This window comes from Diorhabda carinulata, chromosome 2 (assembly GCF_026250575.1).
Source record: "Diorhabda carinulata isolate Delta chromosome 2, icDioCari1.1, whole genome shotgun sequence".
Classification (NCBI taxonomy): Eukaryota; Metazoa; Arthropoda; class Insecta; order Coleoptera; family Chrysomelidae; genus Diorhabda; species Diorhabda carinulata.
The window spans coordinates 6482848-6504990 of NC_079461.1; the positions used below are offsets into that span (position 1 = coordinate 6482848).

The 22143-nt window shown below is 32.2% G+C and overlaps 1 protein-coding gene across 2 annotated transcripts in view; it reads left to right on the plus strand.

The window, feature by feature from the left end:
* The window catches only part of LOC130903472 (adenylate cyclase type 9), a 39897-nt gene extending 18395 nt beyond the window's left edge, over window positions 1–21502 (plus strand). The window contains exons 5-6 of one of the 2 annotated variants that reach the window (XM_057815584.1): window positions 2914–4500; window positions 17370–21502. In XM_057815584.1, the coding sequence (XP_057671567.1) occupies window positions 2914–4500; window positions 17370–17402 (1620 nt within the window). In that variant the 3' untranslated portion in view covers window positions 17403–21502. Of the gene's footprint in view, window positions 1–2913 lie in introns of both variants that reach the window. The other variant, XM_057815583.1, reaches the window with a different exon arrangement.
* Window positions 21503–22143: the final 641 nt, after the last annotated feature.

Here is a 22143-nt window from a genome sequence, read left to right on the forward strand (position 1 = left end):
TACAATTATGAAACAGTATCGACCTTTAACCATCTAGGAATAACGTTTGGACAAACAACCAGAGACAGGATAAAGGAAAGGATACAAAAAGGCTATGGAAGAAACAGAAACCTATTAAAAAACATAACCAAACAAAACAAAATAAAAAATCACAAAATCCTAATAGGACCAGTAATCACGTATGCGATGGTAACAACAGTAATCAACAAAAGGGAAGAAGAAGAACTCAAAAAACCGAGAGAAAGATAATGAGAACTATAACGGGTGCAAACACAACACAGAAGGGAGAAAGGAGAGCAATGTACCACATTGTGGCAAAGCAGAAGAGACAGGCTTGGAGAAACGACATAGAGGAGGACATAAGAGAACTGGAGGTAAAAATGCAGCAACCGAAAGGAATGGAATATAATAACAAAAGCAGCCAAGACAAACGAGATTATATGCTGCTTCATTGGTATATTGATCTGTTTTTTCGTTTCCTGCAGAAACTAGTGTGCGATGTTGATACAATAATCGTTACGCCTGCCTTGCATTGGTGAATAAGGCGAATAGTTCAGATTTAATGAGTGTTTGAATATTGCGGATAGAGTTCGCAATTATTACTATCTTATTATATAATATAAATTATGAACGTTTTCGTAGTGGGATTGTGGCAAAATTAAACAGCATAGTGTACTAACTCCAATATATTTCCGAGCTTTCGAATACTTTTTTACATCGTCTGGGACTGAAGATGTGGTCAAGTACAATATAAAAATATGTATTTATTAGAGTATAACAATAACAAAAACTACTTACATTAATTGAAAGAATTGCGGCGTTTTAAATTTTGTCGATTATTGATTTCAATAAATCCATCAATTTCAAAAAGCAATATTCAAATTAACCCTCGATAGAAATATTAAGATTATTGATTATAGTTGTAGATGAATTCAATGTTTTTTTTTAAGAATCAACGAAATTCAAAACTAATTGATGTAAGCAGTTTTTCTTATTGATATACTTTTATACATATTTTTATATTGTACTTGTATGCATCATTCAGTACCAAACGATGAATACACAAGTATTCGATAGCTCGGAAATATATTAGAGTTAGTACACTTTGCTGTTTAATTTTGCCACAATCCCACTAATTCTAATTAATATATAAATTATATATAATGTGGAGATAGTTCAAATGTCTTTTGTTTCTTATTTTCTCCTCTTGGAGTTATTAATGTCAGCCAAGTGGATAAAGACTTGTGCAGTATCTTATTTACGTTAGTTCTTTTTGATATTTTACAATTTTCATGGTCAAAGTAGCTTTTCATGCCTCTGTATGGTCTAAATATGATAGCAACATCAAAACCGATCTCTACCTGACCTCTATCCCATTCACTTAACCTGTTTTCATCTTTCTTAGTCATGTCCCTGCATTTACTACCATATAACACTGTAGGTTGTATAACTGTCTTGTAAATTCTTAGCTTCCCTACCCTTGATATATATTTGGATCTTAATAGGCTCCCTAGAGCACCAACTGCTTTATTGTCTTTTGCCAATCGTTTGTCGAATTCTTTAAATTCGTCCTCTTTACTTGTTACCGTCACTCCTTATTTTGGTCTATTGTCAGTTAAAAAATCGTTAACCATTTCCATATATTTCGTTGTATCTTTTTGCTGTATTTTCAGCTAGTAAAAACATTTTCTGTAGTAACTGTTTTGTTCTGGTTATGAGCACTACGCCATCTGCGTATGCTAAGACTTTTGCTATCATAAATAATTCCTTGGTACCGTAATCTACTATCCCTGAGAATCACTTCTAGTAGAAAATTAAACAAAACTGTTGATAAGCTCCCTTCTATGGCTACTATATTTTCGTTTTTGTTTAGTGTTATTTTCACTAATCGTATTAATTTCTTTATTAAAAGAAAAAGTAAATAAAAAGAGACTGACGCTATTCAAATTTTCATTACAAAATTTCATCATTGAAAAATTATAAATTGATTAAAAAATAGATAAATAATTGGCTTTTAGGAAATTTATGGTTAAAATTATAGATGGTATATAATGATAATAGACTACAATAAATTATCCTGAAATAAAATTAATTCATAAATAACGTATAATAAAACGGCAATTAACTACTATCTTTTAGATAACGCTTGTTTTTAATTTCAGTTTAAAAAGGGTTTTTTAAAATCTAACGTAGAAAACATCCACAAGGAGAACAATCTTTTTAAATGTAAAATGATTATTACAAATTTTAAAGCTCTCTAAGAACACTACTGACATCTATGTATGCATTATTGTAATTACCGACCGATAACGACCAACACTTTCAAACCATTTTTGTTGTAGTTTATTCGAATTTCTTGGTATCATAAAAAACTTTATACCATTTTTTAGATTAATCAAATTTTATTTTAGAATAACCGAGAGAATAACTGTCGTATTCACTTTGTATCATATGTTCAGTATTTATTTTATACTTATGACGTCACGCAATATGGCGGCCTTACTGAAATGTTTAAATTACCTATAAAATTTTTGAATTTTTCTCTATAAATATTGATCAAAAAATATAATGAAAATTGTATATAAACTATCCAAAACTATTAAAAATGCAAGTAACCTATAGTATTTCTGATAATGCAAAAAAAATTTCCGATAAAAAAATTTCAACAGAAATATTTAGTAGTCGTGGATAAAGTATAGTATTCTACTCGCGTATAATGAGTTATTATTAACTCGGTGATTTATGTCACTCGCTAGTGTCGTGGCTGTAAACTTTACCTCGTGAATAATAACCTTCATTATACACTCGTGAATCATATACTATTATAACATCAGTTTTGTTATTTAATACATTTCGTGGCGCTAATTTGCGTACTAAATTGTTGTTTAATATATATTTTTTTTTCATTTTCAGATAGATGGAGCCCTTGCAAATTCGGAAATGCTACATCGCGTGTCCGGTTATTATACAGCGAGTCAGTTTTCGATAAATCACACCCCTCAAGTGCCAAGAAAATTCGGAACATTTTTCGATAAGAACGGAGCAACTATACAAATATTGCGAAAACAATCAGACAGACAACTAATAAAATGTGTTCAAGATAACTCTAAATCAAAATGTTCGTATTTCATAAAGCCGCCCTTATCTAGATTAACGTTATTTTTTAAAGACAAAGAAATGGAGAAACAGTATCGACAGAATGTCCATAGAATTTCAAAGAAAGACGAACAAGATATCATGACGTTAGCCAATTCGAAATTCAACACTTATTTAGACGTTGTCGTATCGCTTTTAGTTTTTCTAATAATTTCTCTCGGTTCTGCTTTGTTGTATAAAGTAACAACAGTATGGCTGATAACCTTTTTCACTTGTTTGCTTTTGCAAACTTTGGGTATCGCTTTTTGTTTCAAATCGGTAGTTAGATGGTTCGATAGAGTTTTATGGTGTTTCATTAGATTTTACCGATGGAACTTTTTCGGAGCGATACTAATCAGCTTACCGTTAATATCGGCTATAGCCAATTTTATAAATAATCAAACTTTTTCTCCGGCCAGCCTCAACGTATTCAGTTATTTGTTGTTCGTAGGTCTAGTTCATTTTTGTAATTTCACCCAATTAAATTGCTGGATGAAAAATTTGCTAGCTACCGTAACAAGTTTAGCTTTAGCTTCCACTCTAATTTTCACCGATAATAACACTTCATGTAGCTACCAAACGATCCAACCTAATATCACGAATATAAATGATAGTTCGTTAATTTTAGATAATTTTAATACGACAAATCCCAAACAACAAATATCTTGTTCGTTATATAAGGCTGAAATAGTTTTGAATCTATTCATATTGGTCATTTTGATTTGGTTGTTAACCAGAGAATTTGAAATTGGATACAGACTGAGTTTTCATACGAATTTCGTCGCTATAAGAGATAAAAATAAAGTACAAAGTTTGAAGAATCAAGCCGATTACCTGATTTATAATATAGTGCCGGAACACGTAGCCGAACAACTGAAAAAAGATGCTAAATATTCGGAAAATTTCAAAGACGTCGCCATCATATTCGCCAGTATTGTAAATTTTAACGAAATGTATGATGAAAGTTACGAAGGGGGTAGAGAATATTTGCGCGTACTCAACGAATTGATCGGCGATTTCGACGAACTTTTGAACCGATCCGAATTCCATTGCGTAGAAAAAATAAAAACAATCGGTTCGACTTTTATGGCGGCGAGTGGATTAAATTCACGTAAACGTCAACAACAGAAAGATCCGAACGAACATCTCTACGCCCTGATGGATTTCGCTATAGAATTACAACACGTCGTCAACGATTTCAATCGAGATTTGCTCGGTTTCGATTTGGAGTTAAGAATAGGTTACAATTTCGGTGACGTAACTGCGGCCGTTATTGGTAACACGAAGCTATTCTATGACATTTGGGGTGATGCTGTCAATATCGCATCCAGAATGGACAGTACAGGCATGAAAGGGAAAATACAGGTAGGTGAACATTGTTTACCCGCTATGCAAGAAAAATACGAGTTCGAATTGAGGGGATCGGTTTACGTTAAAGGTAAAGATAATATGAATGTTTATTTTCTCAAAAAGAAAAAAACTTCGCCGTTCCTGTCGGTTCCCGACACTTCATTGTGATGCTTAGAGTAGAACGTAAAGAAATTTAAATTTCAAAACGTAGTTGGCTGAGTCATTTTTTTAGAAATTCCAAAAAGAAAAATAATCGTAACGTCCTTGTTTGACAAAATATTACCGAACGTACTTCAACTTTTGTCTACAAACTAAAATCATATGGAAATATTAGTATTACTTAATTGCTTAATCCCGAAGGCTTTTTATAGTTTCAGGTGTAAGGCATGCTAGAGTTGAGTCATTACGTAGGCTCCCACACCAGTTTACATTATTTCCTATCATGTGTCTTTTATCCCGCCATATTAATTATTTCTGTCCAACTCCACCTCGGTCTCCCATTCTTTTTTTGTAAGTTCGTGCTTCATATACTTTCCGTATTAATTGTTCTTCTTCCATTCTCATAACATGATCAAACCATCTCAATTGTCCTTCTATTCTGTTTTGAATTGGTTTCTCTACTACCACTGGCACTACGGTCCTTAAAGATTCTTAGCCTCGTCTACAACATTCCTCCAGTTATTACGATCCAACGTTCGTCGTTTTCACACCTAAATACCGAAGATCTTCTTCGACTTCATCCAGCCATCGTTTGCGCGGTAGTCCAGGCAGTCGCCGGCCCTCGGTCTTCTGGCTTTCCACATACGTTCCAAGTGGTCTAGCCATCTGAGTCAATCACCAGGTTGGGGTCTTCATAGGGCCGATAGAACTCGGTGTTTGTACGGCTGCGCCCTGCTCGCATGCTGGTCTAATATATTCAGCGTAAGATCTTTCGCTCCCTCGTGTTGAACAGCCGCTACTCGCGGCTATCACGTTGACCGTTTGCGTATATTTTCAAAAACTTTTTGAAGTGGTCGAGGAATACTGATCTTTTCTTCAATATTATTCTCGTAGACCACGCTCTTAAGATAATCCTCCAAGAAAAAATCAAGTGGGTTCAAGTCAGGGCTTCGAGGTGACCATTTAATATCACCTCTGGGAACAATTCGTGCAATGCAGCTAAAGAGTTGTTAGTGGTGTTGGAATCATGTCAGCTGGTTATAATGCTCATATTTTTGCAGTTGAGACCCGAAAAAATTGCGTATCATGTCGATATAGCGTACAGAAGTTACAGTATCTGTATGCCCTCTGTTATCTTTATAAAAGTAGGGTCAAATATTGCAGTTCGCCGACTCAGCGACCCACACAGTGACTTTTGGCGTCTGTGGATTTTTTTCTTCCCAAAAACGACAATTTTGGCGATTTACGTAGACATCCAAATGAAAATGTGCCTCATCGTTGAAGAACGTGTGTTGGAATTGTTGAATCTCTCTAATATTGCATTCGCAAAATTCAATCTTGTAGAGCTTGCACAATATGAATCTTGTATGCATTTAGGTGTAAATCAGATCGCATTTTGTGGTGAATTGTCGCTCTTGATAATTCCAGTTGAGTCTCAAGCTGACGCTGACCAGGATTCTTGCTGTCCTTGGACGGCAATAGTGTTTAGAGTAGTACTGAATGTGCATGATGGCAACTAAAAACTAGTCCGCGCCTTGTTTGCTTCTCACTCACTCTTAAAAAAGTTGGATCGTTTTGAGACATCCTGTAGATGTCTATATGATTTTAATACATGTAGACTACTAAATTTTTATAAAAAAAAAATAAATAATCATTAATCAATATACTCATTTTGATTGTTATAATATACTGTTGATAGTTTTTTAATTGTTGATAGCTTTGTAGGTTTTACTTTATTATTCTGTTAAGTTTGATATCTGTTTATCGAAATGAATCAAAATATAAACGAAAATTTCAAGGCACGGGACGTATTTTGATAAACACCATTGTTAATTAGTCGAAAATCAATTTCGAAAAAATGACTAGCAATCTAAATTCTTATATTACCAAAGAGTACTCTAATGTAATACTGCTTGAAAAATGTGTTTGTATAACAAACTGTTTGTCATGTTGTTGCTTTGATAGAGTAATATGAAAAGTTGACAATATGAATGTTAGAAGAAATAAAGAATCAAATTATAACGAAGTAAAAGATATTAGAAAAATAATGTAGGGAAATATACGTAGGATCCTCGCTTACACTCTCCGATAATTATGAAAACTTGGTACATTTCTATTATAAATATGAAATTCTGAGTAAATTCATTCATTTTTAATGTTTTCAGGGTTAAAAATTTTTGTTATATGCTTTATTTGAGTCTTATTTTGTTACTTTCCACTTTGTAGTACTCGTTTGAATCCAATACAAGGAAGGCCTAGATTTTAAAGATCCTTATTGGAAAATAGTTTATACATTTCATTTTATAGAAAATCTCCATACATTTCTTTATGATATCAAACTTTTTTTTCTATTTTTAATCTATCATTAAGGACAGATGATGCAGTTACTTGGTGAGGTTCACCATTTAGGGCACTAGTTTTTTTAATAAATAAAAATCTAATTACGGAAATGTCAGTTACGTAACTAATTACGTTTCCACCAATTACGTAATTTTTCTCATTTTTTTTTAATTGACTATGAATTTTTGTAAATATTGTAAACAAAAAAAAATTTCAATAACTTATCATCGTATATCAGATAAATCGAACCATTTTTTTTGTCCAGAATATAATCTTTCTTTTTGAAAATGTGATCTCATAAATGACAAGTGACATTTGAAGTTTTGTCACCCAAGACTTCTTAGTTTACTTACATAACGTAGGCGTTATCGAAAGTAATTGAACGCTGCAGTCAAAAAAACTTTGCGACCGCCTCTAGCGCAGTCGTAAATGCTTATTTCTACCTTAATAATGGAATGGAGATCTGTGTTTACTTTGAAATTCGCTTATTTACAGTCATTTTCTTTATTTATTTGTCTAACTGTGGTGCGATTATCAACTCCTCGTCATCATCGCAACTGATGGCAATTGCGTTCGATACACTCGGTTGTGGTCGTGAATTTATACATACAGTTTAAAAAAAAATCCTCATTGTTATTTGAATATTGCAAAACACCGAATACATTTGTTCGCCTTTCCTATATTCTCTTTCTAAGAGATGCGGTTAGTTTTCTACTCAAATCATTTGACTGAAGATCAAGTTTCTCTAGTATAAATAGAAGCGCAGCGTCGGCCGTCAATAAGCTTGAATCATGGCGACACAATGACGAAAAAGTAGTTTTTATCACACCCAATTTGTAATAAATGTAGTGAAGATCTTGGATCTCATCGTCTGTAAATTTTAAATTTGATTTCAAATCTAAAAACGCATGATTTTGATTTGATAAATCAGCCTACCATATCTGACAAGCTGTTCCATCTTGTTTTCCAGTCTAGTATTAGGTCAACGAGTCGTTTTTCCGAGAGGAGTTTTGAAAGATTTTTTATAGTACCTTTGTATAAAAACTCCGATTCTGGAACGCTGATTATTTCTATAATAAACGCATCCTCATCTTCAATTTCCTCTGTTTTTTCAGCGTCGGTATTTTTGAGACAGACAGATTCTTGTGTTTTTATATAAAACTTCCGGGATTCTAGTTGTAACCCATTAGTCAAACACAATTGGCGGTGGCCGTTAAAATTTCCATCCATTTTGACCATTACACTTGCTCCATCTGCTGTGAAAGCAATTATCGTCTTCCAGACTTGAACCGAAGCTACTCAAACGCTGCTATAATAATTGAGTGCCTACTTCAGCTGGCATTGATCCCTGTATATGGAAATGACAAACTTGGACTTGAAACCGATGAGATTGATGCAGAAATTGACCTCCAAATTAAAAATCATTAGAATGTAGTCCGAGTACTTCATCCAAATGAACACTTACATAACAGTACAAAAATTCCCGATAGCTTTACATTTGTTGGTCATGCATTTAGTTACATCGTGCCGAATTGTTCATTAAGTGAATAAATCTCAAACCTTATGACCATCGCCTGTAGTTTTCATCGTCCATACACGTCATGAACATTTCAATCCATTATATATCTTTATACTACCTTAGTTGCATTCCAATTGCACAATTTCAGCACCCAATCCAACACATGGGTGCGGAAAGCTTCAAACAAATGTTCCAAATTACCGTTTTTGAGATCTTTTTTTTTATAACAAGCTTTTATTGACAATCAGAATATTTATTTACATTTTTTGGGATAATTTGCTCGCGAGTGTTAGATAATATAACATCTATAATGTCTTGATGAGACTTATATCCAGTGATGTAACCTCTTACTACGTCTATTGGCCAACTTTTTTCCAGTTTTTTTGCCTTTCTTGGTCTTAACAACTCCTCTAGTAGTGAAATTGGGTCGGTTTCTATGGTTTTCTGATGTTTGATGATAACTTCTTGTACAGTGTGCACTCCTAGGTCCAGGTGTGATTTGATACATACCATGGATCATCTACTAGTTGACGGAGTATTTTCGATTTCGATTTTTTGAGATCTGTGCATCAACTACAGTTACGTTTCCCCCTCGTCCCTCAAGCACCAGATAGATGATTGGGCTTTATGACCTTCAAAATTGCGCTTTAAACACAAACTGTAGAATTGAGGCATTTATTTCGATTTACATTTGTGTGTTTAAAATGGAATCGTAACCGGACTACTCAAAATAATAATATTGGATGCAAAAAACAAACAAATAATTTGCGATATGTTTCAAAATTTGAAAGTTGACACAAAGCTCATCGAAGTTTGTTCCACTTGATTCTTGTTTGCTAAGCTGAAGAGAGTCGAGCCCGTGGGTTTCGTTCAGAAAGTGCTGAATAAATTGGAAGGCAATACTTAATAAAACTGCGCAGACAAATTATGGTCTTACATGGTTTAATGTGGAATATAAAATTTGAATCACCTGTATGTATATTTTTTATGAAATTAGCAAATTCAAATACATAATTGAAGCAGATTTAGATTCATTATACCTGTACTATAGTTCTTGGTTTTAATGAATTGAACATAGAGGATAATACAGGGTGGCGCAATAAAACCTGCATTAGTAGCTATGAGTCAATAACGACGGAAAGCTTCGTTATTGGACCGAAAAAAATCCAAGCAAAGGAATTATTGGCCCTTTCTTTTTTGAAGATTCACGAGGACGCCACATCACCGTTTACACCGACCGCTATGTTACGATCCTAGAGGGATATTTGGCTCCAGAACTTGCGAGATCAAGAATAGCGAATACGAGAACTTGGTTCCAACAAGACGGAGCCACCTGTCACACATCAAATGTCTCTTTGGCGGCTGTGAGACAGATGTTTCCTGCAAGACTAATTTCCAAAAGAGGTGATTTCCCTTGGCCCCCACGTAGTCTTGACTTGACGCCTCTTGATTATTTTTTGTGGAGATACCTCAAACATAAAGTCTACATAAACAATTCGAGGGACATCAGTCAGATAAAGGAAAATATTCGCCAGGAAATGATAGCAATCAGCCCAGATTTTTGACAAGAGTTTTCACAAATCTGCGTTCGCGTTTAGAGGGGTGCCGTCATTTAAATGATGTTATTTTTAAAAAATAAACTTCATTTCATTACCTAATCATCATATCTTTCATTTTAATAATACCTTTTTTTAACCTATACTTAATAAACGCACGTTGTATTGTGCCACCCTGTAGCATTATAGAGTAGAATATACTAGGTTGGTACTTAAAATATAGAACTAGAAATTCTATTTGTATCTTCAAATGTTTCGATATTACGTATATTCTACGATTTTTTATTCACAATAAAATATTTTTCACACCTTTCCAACTTTTAATCACGCTTCTAAAGGTAATGCCACATTTTGCCAAATGTGAGCAACCGTTGTGTATAAAAATAAACCTTCAAATTGAGACTGATAAAACTAAATTTGGTTCATTTACCTTCGGCACGAAATTCGATAAGAAAATTTCCAATTTTTAATATTTTTATTTCAATTAATTTATCAATTAAAACTACTGAAGGATTCTTATTATTATAGGGACCATTGTTAACATAAATATGCTCAACTTATTAAATTTTAAAATTTTACTGAAATTTTTAAAAACAATTGAGAACCATTCTTTATTTCTTCTTAAATATAAATATAAACAGAAATATCGATTATCTCACTATCCTTTATAAATCTTACCGTGTGTATTTTAATAGAAAAAAAAACATTTTATATATTATACAGGAATATTATTGTTTTATACACAATTTTTATAAACTAGCCTTTCGGAATCCAAAGAATTTACCTTATGGACTATATATACATGTAAACTAAGACAGCACGTGGGAGGGACTTTAAAGATATCACAATTTCTGTAAAAACCAAATAGTTTCAGTACCTGATCATATTTTTATAAATACCTATTATACAATTTTTTGATTGGAATGAAATGCTGGAGTAACTATCAACAAGAAATTCTTTCCATTTTATTTTAATATTCTTAGCACCGTTATTTATTACAACCACTAGATTTTATTCACTATATACTAAATAGGGAATTACCGGAACGGAAAATGTGAAAACCAACCTGGAAAAACCGGAAGAAAGACGGTAATATGGATTTTCAATTTTTACTAGGCAATAAAATCTAGCAGATTTTTCATATCCACTGGGTAGTACTGTCAAATCGTTTATTTTCATATTGGGAACGTGGCAATGAAACACCAAAGCGGATTAACTTCCATTTTTGTTTTGTTTTGACGTCAATTTCAATATTGAATTTTGAAACCTATGAATTTTAAAATTTTTTACAAGAATACGATTCAAAACCACCGAAAATCTTAATTAATTATTTCCCAGACGATGATACGATAAACAGCTCAATTGGCCTTATAGGCACAAGGCTTGAAGTCACTCTCTGCTTTCCTCAAGGCTGCTTCACGCCAATTCTCTATTCCTATGCTTTCTAAATCTTCTCTGCATGCTTCTATTCATTTTTTCCGTGGACGTCCTCTTTTCCTTTTCGCTCCTTCTTCCCTTAACACAGATCTTTTCACACAACTGTCCATTTTGGCTATATGCCCTATCCCACGGAGTCTTTTTACTCTGACCACATATCCCATCTCAGCTTGACCATGACCAATACTTTGATCTCTGCGTTCGTTCTTCTTCTCCACTCGTTTTGCTCTCGCACTCCTCCGAATATCCTCCTTAGTACGTCTCTCTGGCATATGTTTATTTTATTTTCTTCTTTTTTGCTCATGATCCAACACTCAATGCCATACAGCACCGTTGGTCATATAACTGTCTTGTAAAGGCTCTTGAAATATCTTTTGATGTTGATAATCCTCCTAGGGCTCCCTCTCGCCAATCTTTTAGCGATTTTCCCGGTTTCACATCTAGACTTTATCAAATCTATACTCCTTGTTTTGCTCTGTCGTCACTTTCAATTGGTTGTAGTTATTCAGATCATATTCTTTCGCTTTGATTTCAAATAGTAGGAACATTTTTTCTAGATGCTAGATGCTTGTTTTACCTATAGTTTTGCAACTCTAAGATCCTTAACTGTTATAAAACAAATTACATCATTTTTTTAGCATTCCATTAAAGGCCTCCGTTTCGAAGCTCTAATTCAATACATTTCTTCTGACTTCTGATAGTGCATTCAAATGATTTCCTCTGTTGGTCAAAACGACAGGAAATCGGAAAAACGATGAGCTATCTCCGTCAGTACGCATGAATAATAATTCTCGCCAATAAAATAAAACTCGCCAATATTTACAAAAGCAACAAGTATTCGAATGAGATTGTCTGTCGCCCAGCAAAGATGGCGTAACTGTCAATGACATCATACTGGAATGGTCCATGGAACAATTTTAAATTAAGATGAAGAACACTATGAAAAGTTGAACATTTATAAACACTCATGTATAACTTTTAATAGTTGCAAAAAATTACCGATTACTTTGACAAAAGAAACAAGATACTTCTAAATATTTGAAATTGAGCAATCTAAAGATTTGTCAAAACCAGCTAATGCCCATATCACCGTCGGCTAAACAAATGCTTTTTTTGGGTTTTATGAATTTATTTGTTGCAATTTAGACCTTATTATTTCCAGTTCTTTACTGCGAAATTGCTTCTCAAATAGTTGCTACAAAAAGTAGTGCGAAATGTCTTCCTGAAATGTAACTTTGTTTTTTCCGCTACGCAATTTTGTGCTCAGTGTAGGCAGTAAAGCGGTAAATATAATCTGAAACGCAAGTATTTTAGAAACTTAAAGTTTGTTCAGTGCCACTGAGTTTTCACTATGTAACCTACTTAGATTTGATAAACTCTAGAACAATGGAAATTAACGTCAAAAAAATCACGTATTGTCAGCACAAAATTAGTGCAAGTATCCTGAATAGCTGGAAACTTTACTCGCAGACTAATTTAAAAAAAAAAAATGCAAAAATACTGAAATTTATATAAAACAATAAAATAAAACGAAGAAAAACTAACACTACATATTATATCAACTGTTTTCTTAGACAACCGGAGCAAGATGTAACGGCTGTCATATTATTATAGTTTGTTTGTAGTGCGTGTTCTTCAATGGTATTTAAAAAATTGTTTATTTAGTTAACTGTTGTATAAGATGGTAATGTCTTTTGTACCAGAAGGTATTTTTTGCAAAATTCATCAAAGACGATACGAAAGAAATCACAAATCACTAAACATATACGAATCCTCAACGCAGTTAAAACTATGTGCTAATAATGCCGCGTGTGAAGTCAACACTCCTATTGTTTTTATACCTGTCATTTGTCATTCAAAAATCTTCTTTTCTCTGAAACAATTAGGTTAAAGATCAGGAATTGATTTATCTATAGCAAAAACAGAATCTCTTTTTACAGCACAATTGGGATATCTATAGTACTTTTATCAACACATTTCTTGTTTTAATTTTTTGATTTATCGGAGTAATTTTTCTTATAAAAATTATCTGGGCAATTTATGACTAAGAGGTAATGGTTATTAGACATTAATGTTTTTAAGAGCTGTCTTAAGTAAAACAGACTGAATCTGAACGTGTGTTTTTGTTACATTGAGATCGTTATTATAGCATGGATAAACAAAATCAAATATCTCCAATCATAATGCACAATTTTTTTTATATTCTTCGGTTATAATAATAATTATCAATTCAATTACGATTATTGTCAATATATTGATCTATTATATGAAAAAATATTAATTATAATACGATCTCATTACTTCCAGATTCTATACAGAGGTATTTTTAAGTAATTCTAATAAACTGTGATAACTTTTATTTATTTTCGATATACTTTGATGAAGAAGAAAACTAATTCTGTATAACTAAGAAACCCATTATCAATATGTTCTATAGAGAATATTTTTCCTTTATATTCAATATTCAATGGGGTATTTGAGAATTTTTTAAAATGTTTTGTTTTCAAATATTTAAACTTCCCGCTAAAATGCTCATTACCAATATGGCGGTGCGCTGACGTCAGTATATAGTACGTATATGGTAAGATCTAACCAGTTAACAGCATTCTATGGTGGTTATTTGCTTTTGTGTCTCAAATCTCTTTCAAAACAACTTGCATAGTGCAATATACGTGCACAGATCAATAAAGGAACGAAAGTTAACAATAAATATTTTGTGCCCAAAATTTGTGAAAAAATATGGCATTTTTAAGTTGTGGTTATAAAATATGTATTATTTTTGTATTAGTTTTATATAAATTAATTTATATCATTATAACAGTGAGTAGCATTTGATTAATTTTTATCATGAATAATATGGCACAAGACTCAAATTGAAATTAAATATTGTTAACAATGCATAATTAAGTATGACAGCTCATAGTATTTTGATTATTATGAATATTATATATCACAATTAAATAGAAAAAAAATTTTAACTAAATTTGTGAAATTCCCTTTTTTGTTATAAATGCAAATCATAATTTCAATATCACGAATCATAATTATTAGTAAAGTAATGGAATGAAATCCAAAATATCATAACCTTGATGAAAATGAATAAAAGTCTTAACGCAGCAAGTAAATAGTAAAAACATACTTTGAAATTTTGACGTTATAAATTTAAAATAAAAATATACAAAATAAAACTCAACTTGGATATAAATCCGTAAAATCGTTTGTAAATCACGAGAAACTAAAATTTCTGGGGCACTGATAACCAAAAAAAATCTAACCGCATCGAGCGCTCACTATATAGTGACGTCATTCGCAGCTGATACATTTCTGATTACATAACAAAATGTTTAAATTTATTTAATTTCTTTTAATAAAATTATTATATTCTAACAAAAATGAGAAAAAAATTGTGTTTTGTAATGGCGTAGCGAAGTGGGTCATCAAAACCGCAACTGACAATTTTTGTAACTGGATCCACAAATATCGGAAAAAAACCTTAATGAACGTATTGCAAAAGCTTACGAATTCAGAGAGAATTGCAGTTGTGAGATTCCAATGAATTTTAAAGAGAAAAAGCTTCTAAAAAAAAGAAAATTTTTAATTATGAGGCTGTAGATGAACCTATTGATTCCACTGAAAGTAGATTCAAAATTGATTATGATATGAATTTTATTACAATGGTTGACGCCGTGATACAATAACACACAAGATTTACTGTATTCACTGAATATTACAACAATTTTGGATTATTGTCCTACACAAATAATTGAAATCTTTGCCAAGTATCGAGCTTTTGATGCACTGTAATCATTTAGATCTATTACTTCAAGATGGAGAAACCAAAAACATGAAATCTTATGAGTTTTACGAAGAACTACAACTTTTACTGCCTAATCTACCAAAATCCATTCAAGACGCCTATAAGATGATGCTATACATAATTATAAACGAACTAGAAGATATCTATCCTTATGATAACATTGCTATTAGAATTATGTTGACTATACCTGTAAGTACAGATTCCACTGTAAGAAGTTGAAAAAGATTAATAACAACTTGAGAAACAATATGAAACAGGACCGACAGCCTACAGGCGGAACACCCATAAAGAAATGCAGGCTGAATCAACTGGCCAAGAAACAATCTGGTCGCAGGCCACATGTGAATGCTCAATCATTTCGATGAACAGCGACCAAATGACGCTTACGAAGGTTAACAATAAAGGTTTGGAGGCACACATCACTGAGCGGGAGCATTAGATCGGTGACTCCAAACCCGCTATAATGAATAATGGAGCCACAGACGGCTACAGGAGATATGGCTTGGGGAACACGCTACCGTCTTCCAAGCCGAGGTATTCCCTGTGATGAAATGCGGACGCGCACAGTAATTTCAATCTGCTCAGACAGCAGAACGACCAGAAAAGTGTTGCCCTAGGCTAGTGCTCAAGTGCAAGAAAGTCCTACAATATCTGGTAGTGATGGCAGAAGATCCATCTCGCTTCGAGGAGGATGAAACCGCAGACCACGTCATCTGTAATTGCCCTGCACTCACATGAGCGCTGTTTAAACATTTGGTCAAGCCTTACAGCTTGCCTAATGACATCAGAAGGTTCAAGCCAAAGCTCCTGGTCGGCTTTTCAAAAGATCTCTGCATTTGGTAACGATAAGTGTGGCACAATGCGCCTGTGTGCGCAACGCTCCATACTATGTAACTATCCGACTATCTGGTTTAGCAATAATCTCAATTCAAGCAAATATAGCAGCGAAAATTAATTACAAATCCTTATTAGAGGTCTTCCGTAAAGTGAAAAATAATTATTGGATTTAATCCGAAGAATATTGTTTTTGTAAAAAATTACTCAAGTTATAAACTAAAACCTTCTTTCTATATGATTTTTCATAATATTCCAACACTCATATTTTTTCACTATCATGAGTAGACTAAACTTGACCTTCTGTATTTACCAGTGATCTTGAGAACGAAAGAAAAGGGGCCTCGCTGATGCTACGATATTAGTCCACGCTACGCCACTGATTCGATGATTCTTTGAGTATATTAAAATATTTTAGACCCCTTTCAAATACCCTATTGTGAAAAAAATATGGGTTTTAATTTAATGTAAAATGACAACGAAAAATAAATATTAATAATTATTCCGTACTTTGTCAAAGTGTACCTAAGTCAAAAGACCATTTTAATTTATGTTTATAATTTACTTCCTATTTATTTATAATACACTTTTTATTATGACTCAAGTTGAATATGTTATATTTTTAAAAACCTTGGTTGTATTGTGTATAAATTAAAATAAAGCATTTATTTGTTGAATTTAATTTCTTTGGTTGTGCTGATTATTGTTTTTGTTACATTTTTTATATATAAAAAAATATGCTCTGTATGAAATGTTTTTAAAAGAATGTTCCAAATAAAATCGATAATATCAAAAGTAAAAATAGAAATATCTTGTGTCAAAATCAAATTTTGCAGAAAAACTGTTTAATTTTTTATCATTTGATCGAAATTGGAACATTTTATGTGGAACATTCTTAAATCACCTAAACGTACCACACCGAAACTGATATTACAGTGTAGTTTTAAATAAACAATGTACCTTATTGATTAACAGCTGAAATAAAGCTTTAACAAACTGATTTCTATATCTTGGAACTGAATAGCTACACTATCTGTGTAAACTTTTTGCTACAAAAACCAACTGAATGAATTATAAATCTTCAGGTCTGAGATAGAGGACAGTCGCTTGTTCTAAATTTTTATTAATATGTTTTTTATTTAAACTAGTGTCACATAATAAGTCACAGTTAATCTACGGCCAAATGAACAAATTGAATTAATATTTCTTGACTTTCTTCTAGGGCCTCGTCTACAACGTGTCCCCGGATAGTTAAAATAACTCTTGTAAGAGAAAAAAAAATTAGCACAACATAATATAAGTTTTGAAAAAGCAAAAACGCTTCGGAAATTTTCCAAATAGCTATTTTTCTGTAGTAGACCAGGATCGATAGTTTTTGAAATGAAAGAAAATAAAAGTAGGGTGAAACTCATGGAAAAAATGGGAGAGTATGATAAAAATGGAAAGAAACAGAATTTACGGGCGATCTGAGGACGAGAAGGCGTGAGTTTTTAAGGGTAAAAATAGAAAAGCTGTAGATGTACAACTTTTGTATTCACACTTTTTCATTTAACCTCAAAATCTATGTGAAAAACAAGTTTTTGGTTTTCCCTCTTTATCATTTTTATTTTTCATGAAATTTAGTAAAAACTTACCTTTTTATGTCTCAAATACACTGTAATTTATTTGTTTCGAAATATGAATTTTTTTACCTTATTTAGACTTGATACCGAAAAAGCAAACTAAGTTTCAAATGAGAATTCACCTGTCAAAATATCAGATTTTATTAAAAAATCGATGAGTTTTTTCTTCATTGAAATCTCAAATTTTTGATGATGTAAAAAAATATTGTTATCACCATGGTAACTTTTCTCGGAAAAGGCAAAAACCGAAAAAAAAACTTTACTCATTTAATGCTCTAATTACACTAAAAACGTGAGACTCCATGTTATATTCATAAATATAAGTAATTAAGGTCTAAAATTTTAATAAATATTCAAAAATTGTACATAATTATTTTCGGATGAGTTTTTTCGTTTTTCTGCCATTTCCAAAAAAAAGTTACCATGGTGATAGTAATATTTTTCCATACCATAAAGTTGAAATTTCAATAAACAAAAAAACCGATATTTTAAAAAAAGCTGTTATTTTGACAGGATGTTTTTTCGATATTTAGTCAAAATAAGGTAAAAAAACAAATATTTCAAAACAAATAAATTACAATGTGTTTGGAACATAGAAAGGTAAGTTTTCATAAAATTTTGTGGAAAAAAATGTTGAGGTTATGTGAAACAAGTGTGAATACAAGAGTTCTTTTATTTCTTTACAACTTTACTACAGAAATCGAGATAAACTATTTTTTTCCCTTAAATTTCATCCCCTTTTCCTCTCGACTTCAGATCGCTCGTAAATTGTTTCATTTGTATCATAGTTTTCTCCCTTTCCGATTTTTAAAGGCTTCTACCCTGGTCTATAGATTAAATTGTTATTTTTGTGGCAAATATGAAATCGTTTAGAATAAACTTCTACCGGACTGAGGAATAAAAAAAATATAATTGACCGTTGATTTTGAAGTATAAGGATCTAAATTTTAATTCGAAAAACTTGTATCCATAACTTATTGTCTTTGCCTTATAAAAGCCAGTTTACTGTAGAGAAAAATAGGTTTTTTGTGAATTTCCAAATTGTTCACTTATCAAAACTAAAAGTATGTTAAAAATTAGTTTGGATTGTAAAAAGAAAAATTTAAATCGAGATTTTTTTATCTTTTACAAAAGTAGTTTCATCTATCGGGATGCAATCAAAATATTTCCACTGACAAATATTTATTTAACTCTAGAAACACTTACTTTAATCTATAATAGAAGTTTTCCATTAAAGCTGATTTTTGTTAGGGGATGGGGACGTTATAGTGAAAAAAATATATATTCTAGCTTATTATTTAAACCAAAAAATGTATAGCTTACTGTAACTTATTGTTGACGCTAACATTTTGAAATGTATAGTGCTTTTGTAAATATAATTTTATTTATATATACACTGTATTTAATACTATTTATTTATTACATTGTGTTGAAAGTGGATCACTGGAAAAAAAGTTTGTTTTGTTCCTTTTATCTTATCCGAGCAAATAAGTTGGGCAAGATCATTATGTAATTCAATTAGAATAAAAATCAAAGTAACTCATTCAAATTACTTTATAAATTATATATATATACTTAAATATTTTACCAATTCATTGAAATTCTAGAAAATGAAATTGAAAATGAAAACTTTTATGTATATTAAGCCAAAATAAAGTCTTAGGAGGTTCAGATACTAGACTGATTATAATAATTGAAGCGTTAGTCAAAGTCAAAGATAAGGCCCGCGGGCCGCTTCCGGCCCCTGGGCCGTATCAATAAGACCCGCGATCGCAATGTATCACAGAAAGAAGAACCATGTTTTTTAGATTCGATTCCTCTACGGATATTTTAAATTCTTGTACTCTCAAGTCTACTGATGTTTATATATATTATAATAACTCAGTTCATTTTTTTTTTATTTTCAATTTAGCCCACCTACGATTTCAAAAATTCAATATATGACCCTCTGCAAAATTGAGTTTGACACTTTGACCTAGATTAAAATGACCATTTAAAAAAGTTTTTTGCATTCTAGTCCACTAGTTTTACTTGACTTTATTGATACTATGAATCAATTTTATTTTATTTTGATAGTTCACTGTTGCTTCATTATGTTTGTTAAGCCTTGATGATGAGACGATACATCTAGCAACGAAACAAACAAAATCTACTATTTAGTCGAGACATGAGTAAATCATGGGGTTGCAAAACTATGGAACCATCACACGCAGTTTGAAATCTGTTCTTGAAGATTTATTGACGCATTTTCCAGAAGCAACTGCAGTATATCAGAAAAACTCACGTAGAAAATGACAAATTAGTATTTGTACCTATCACTAGGAAGTGATTACGGAGAGCTTTGTGGTTCGAGTCTAACAGTAGTCTGATCCTGACACCTGAAGACGCTAGACTTGCAGATAATGCGGCGTGCAGATTCTGTTACACAGAAGACGAATCCTCTATCTACATTCTCTTGAATTTTGAGAAACTATGAAACATAGAAGACGAAGATCTATGGCAACTAGAACTAGAAGAGAATCGCCAATGCGGCACCGAGAAGAGGGATCACAATAAATCTTTTAAGTCAAATCATATATTATAATACCGATTGTTCTTTCCTCAAAATAGGAAGTTCTAATCGAAGATACAATTGCTGCTTCTATAGACCGCTCAAGTTTCATGGTGTTTATGTTGTTTTATACAACTATTAAATCGTTAACTCGGCTTTCAGTCAAACGGGGCTAGATTAGGGGTATATATGGTGTATGCTCATTCTCTGTAAAGCCATATTAGTATACAGTAGCCTGAGAAAACGAATCAGTGTGGAATGGAGCATTCTGATGAAGCCAAAGCACACCTCGACTTTTTTCGATAATATTTCATTCAACTGCTTTAGTAAGTCACAGTAATATGCCGCGTTCTCGGTTGTATTTAGTTCCTTAAAGTTAATTAAAAGGATACCGACGCAGATCCAAAATATAGCGATCAATTTTTGCCTTTTTTGGCATTTGTTCTCCTTTCCGGTACCACACCATGGAATCTCTTTTGGATCCTAGTAGTTTCACCCTCTTTTTTTTGCACAGCCTCCATTTTGATTTCGACAGAATTCTGCTATCATGTATCGAAACTTTGTGTGAAACTTGTTGAGACTTGTCAGTGACGTGTGCATAAATATTTTTGCGAACGCACTCCGTTTACTAAGGTCATATTAGATTACATACAATGAAGAAGCTTTAAAATAAAAATTGAATCTATTCGAGACTTATAACAGAATGTGGGAATTTGAAGATCAAAATTGATGTGGATTGGTAACGAATATTTGAACAAACACTAAATTAGTTGTTTATTACTTTATTATATATGGCCTGTCTTCTTAAGTTGATATTAATAAATCTTTCATGTTTCAGTAATTTATTAAAAATGATATCTCGTCTTCCTTAATAGCACAAATATTAATTTATGGATGATTATCCTGAAAATATATGAATTTTTCGTGAGATAATCAACAATATATTCTTGATATTAAATTTTTAAATGAGCACAAATTTGTTGATTCAGTTGGAAATATGTTAACATTTTATCTAGTGATTCACTATGCAATTGGTTGTCGTTTTTCTAAAGTGCCTTCCAGATATATGTAAATTTTTGTTATTTAGTTTATATATCTATGTTATATAATTTTTATTCTGCACCGTCCTTTCTAAAAGATAATTGTATATTAAAACAATAATGATATTAAACTCATTCAAAATTTGTTTCATTTATTCCCAATAACACAATGGATGCTTTCCACTAGGCACTCACGACAATCACGATCACGATCTTTCCCATTCCACTTACTCCAGAGGGTTATAATCGTAAGCCCAAGTGGAATGGCTTGCGAGGCGTTTTGAGTGTGAGATAAATATTAACGAATAGCAAAATAGAAAATATTCCATACCGCAACAAATAATGAGAATATTTCAGGTGCCGTGAACGCTTAGTGGAATGCACCAAATATATAATATAAATCAAAAGTCATCACCATAAACAAATACATTCAATCGTTTTGATAGTTTGACATGTATAAAGCTACGTTTCCAAAACAATTCGCATTTCGACGTAAAATTGGCCCATTTCTAATGACCTAGTGCGCGTATGTCATACACAGCACTAAATGCAAAATCTTGGAGCTTATTTTCAAGTAACCAAACATTTTCGTACTTTTAAACAATATCATTCGATTGCTTAATGGTGTTTTATTATCAAGTATTTCTATCTCAAAAAGTATTATGTGGAGGATAAATTTGGGGAGAAAGATGTACGCTCGGAATTATAATTCCGAATGACGTTAATGTTTATAAAGTATACCCCAAAGGAAGACCCCCTACGAGATGGACTGACGATATTAAA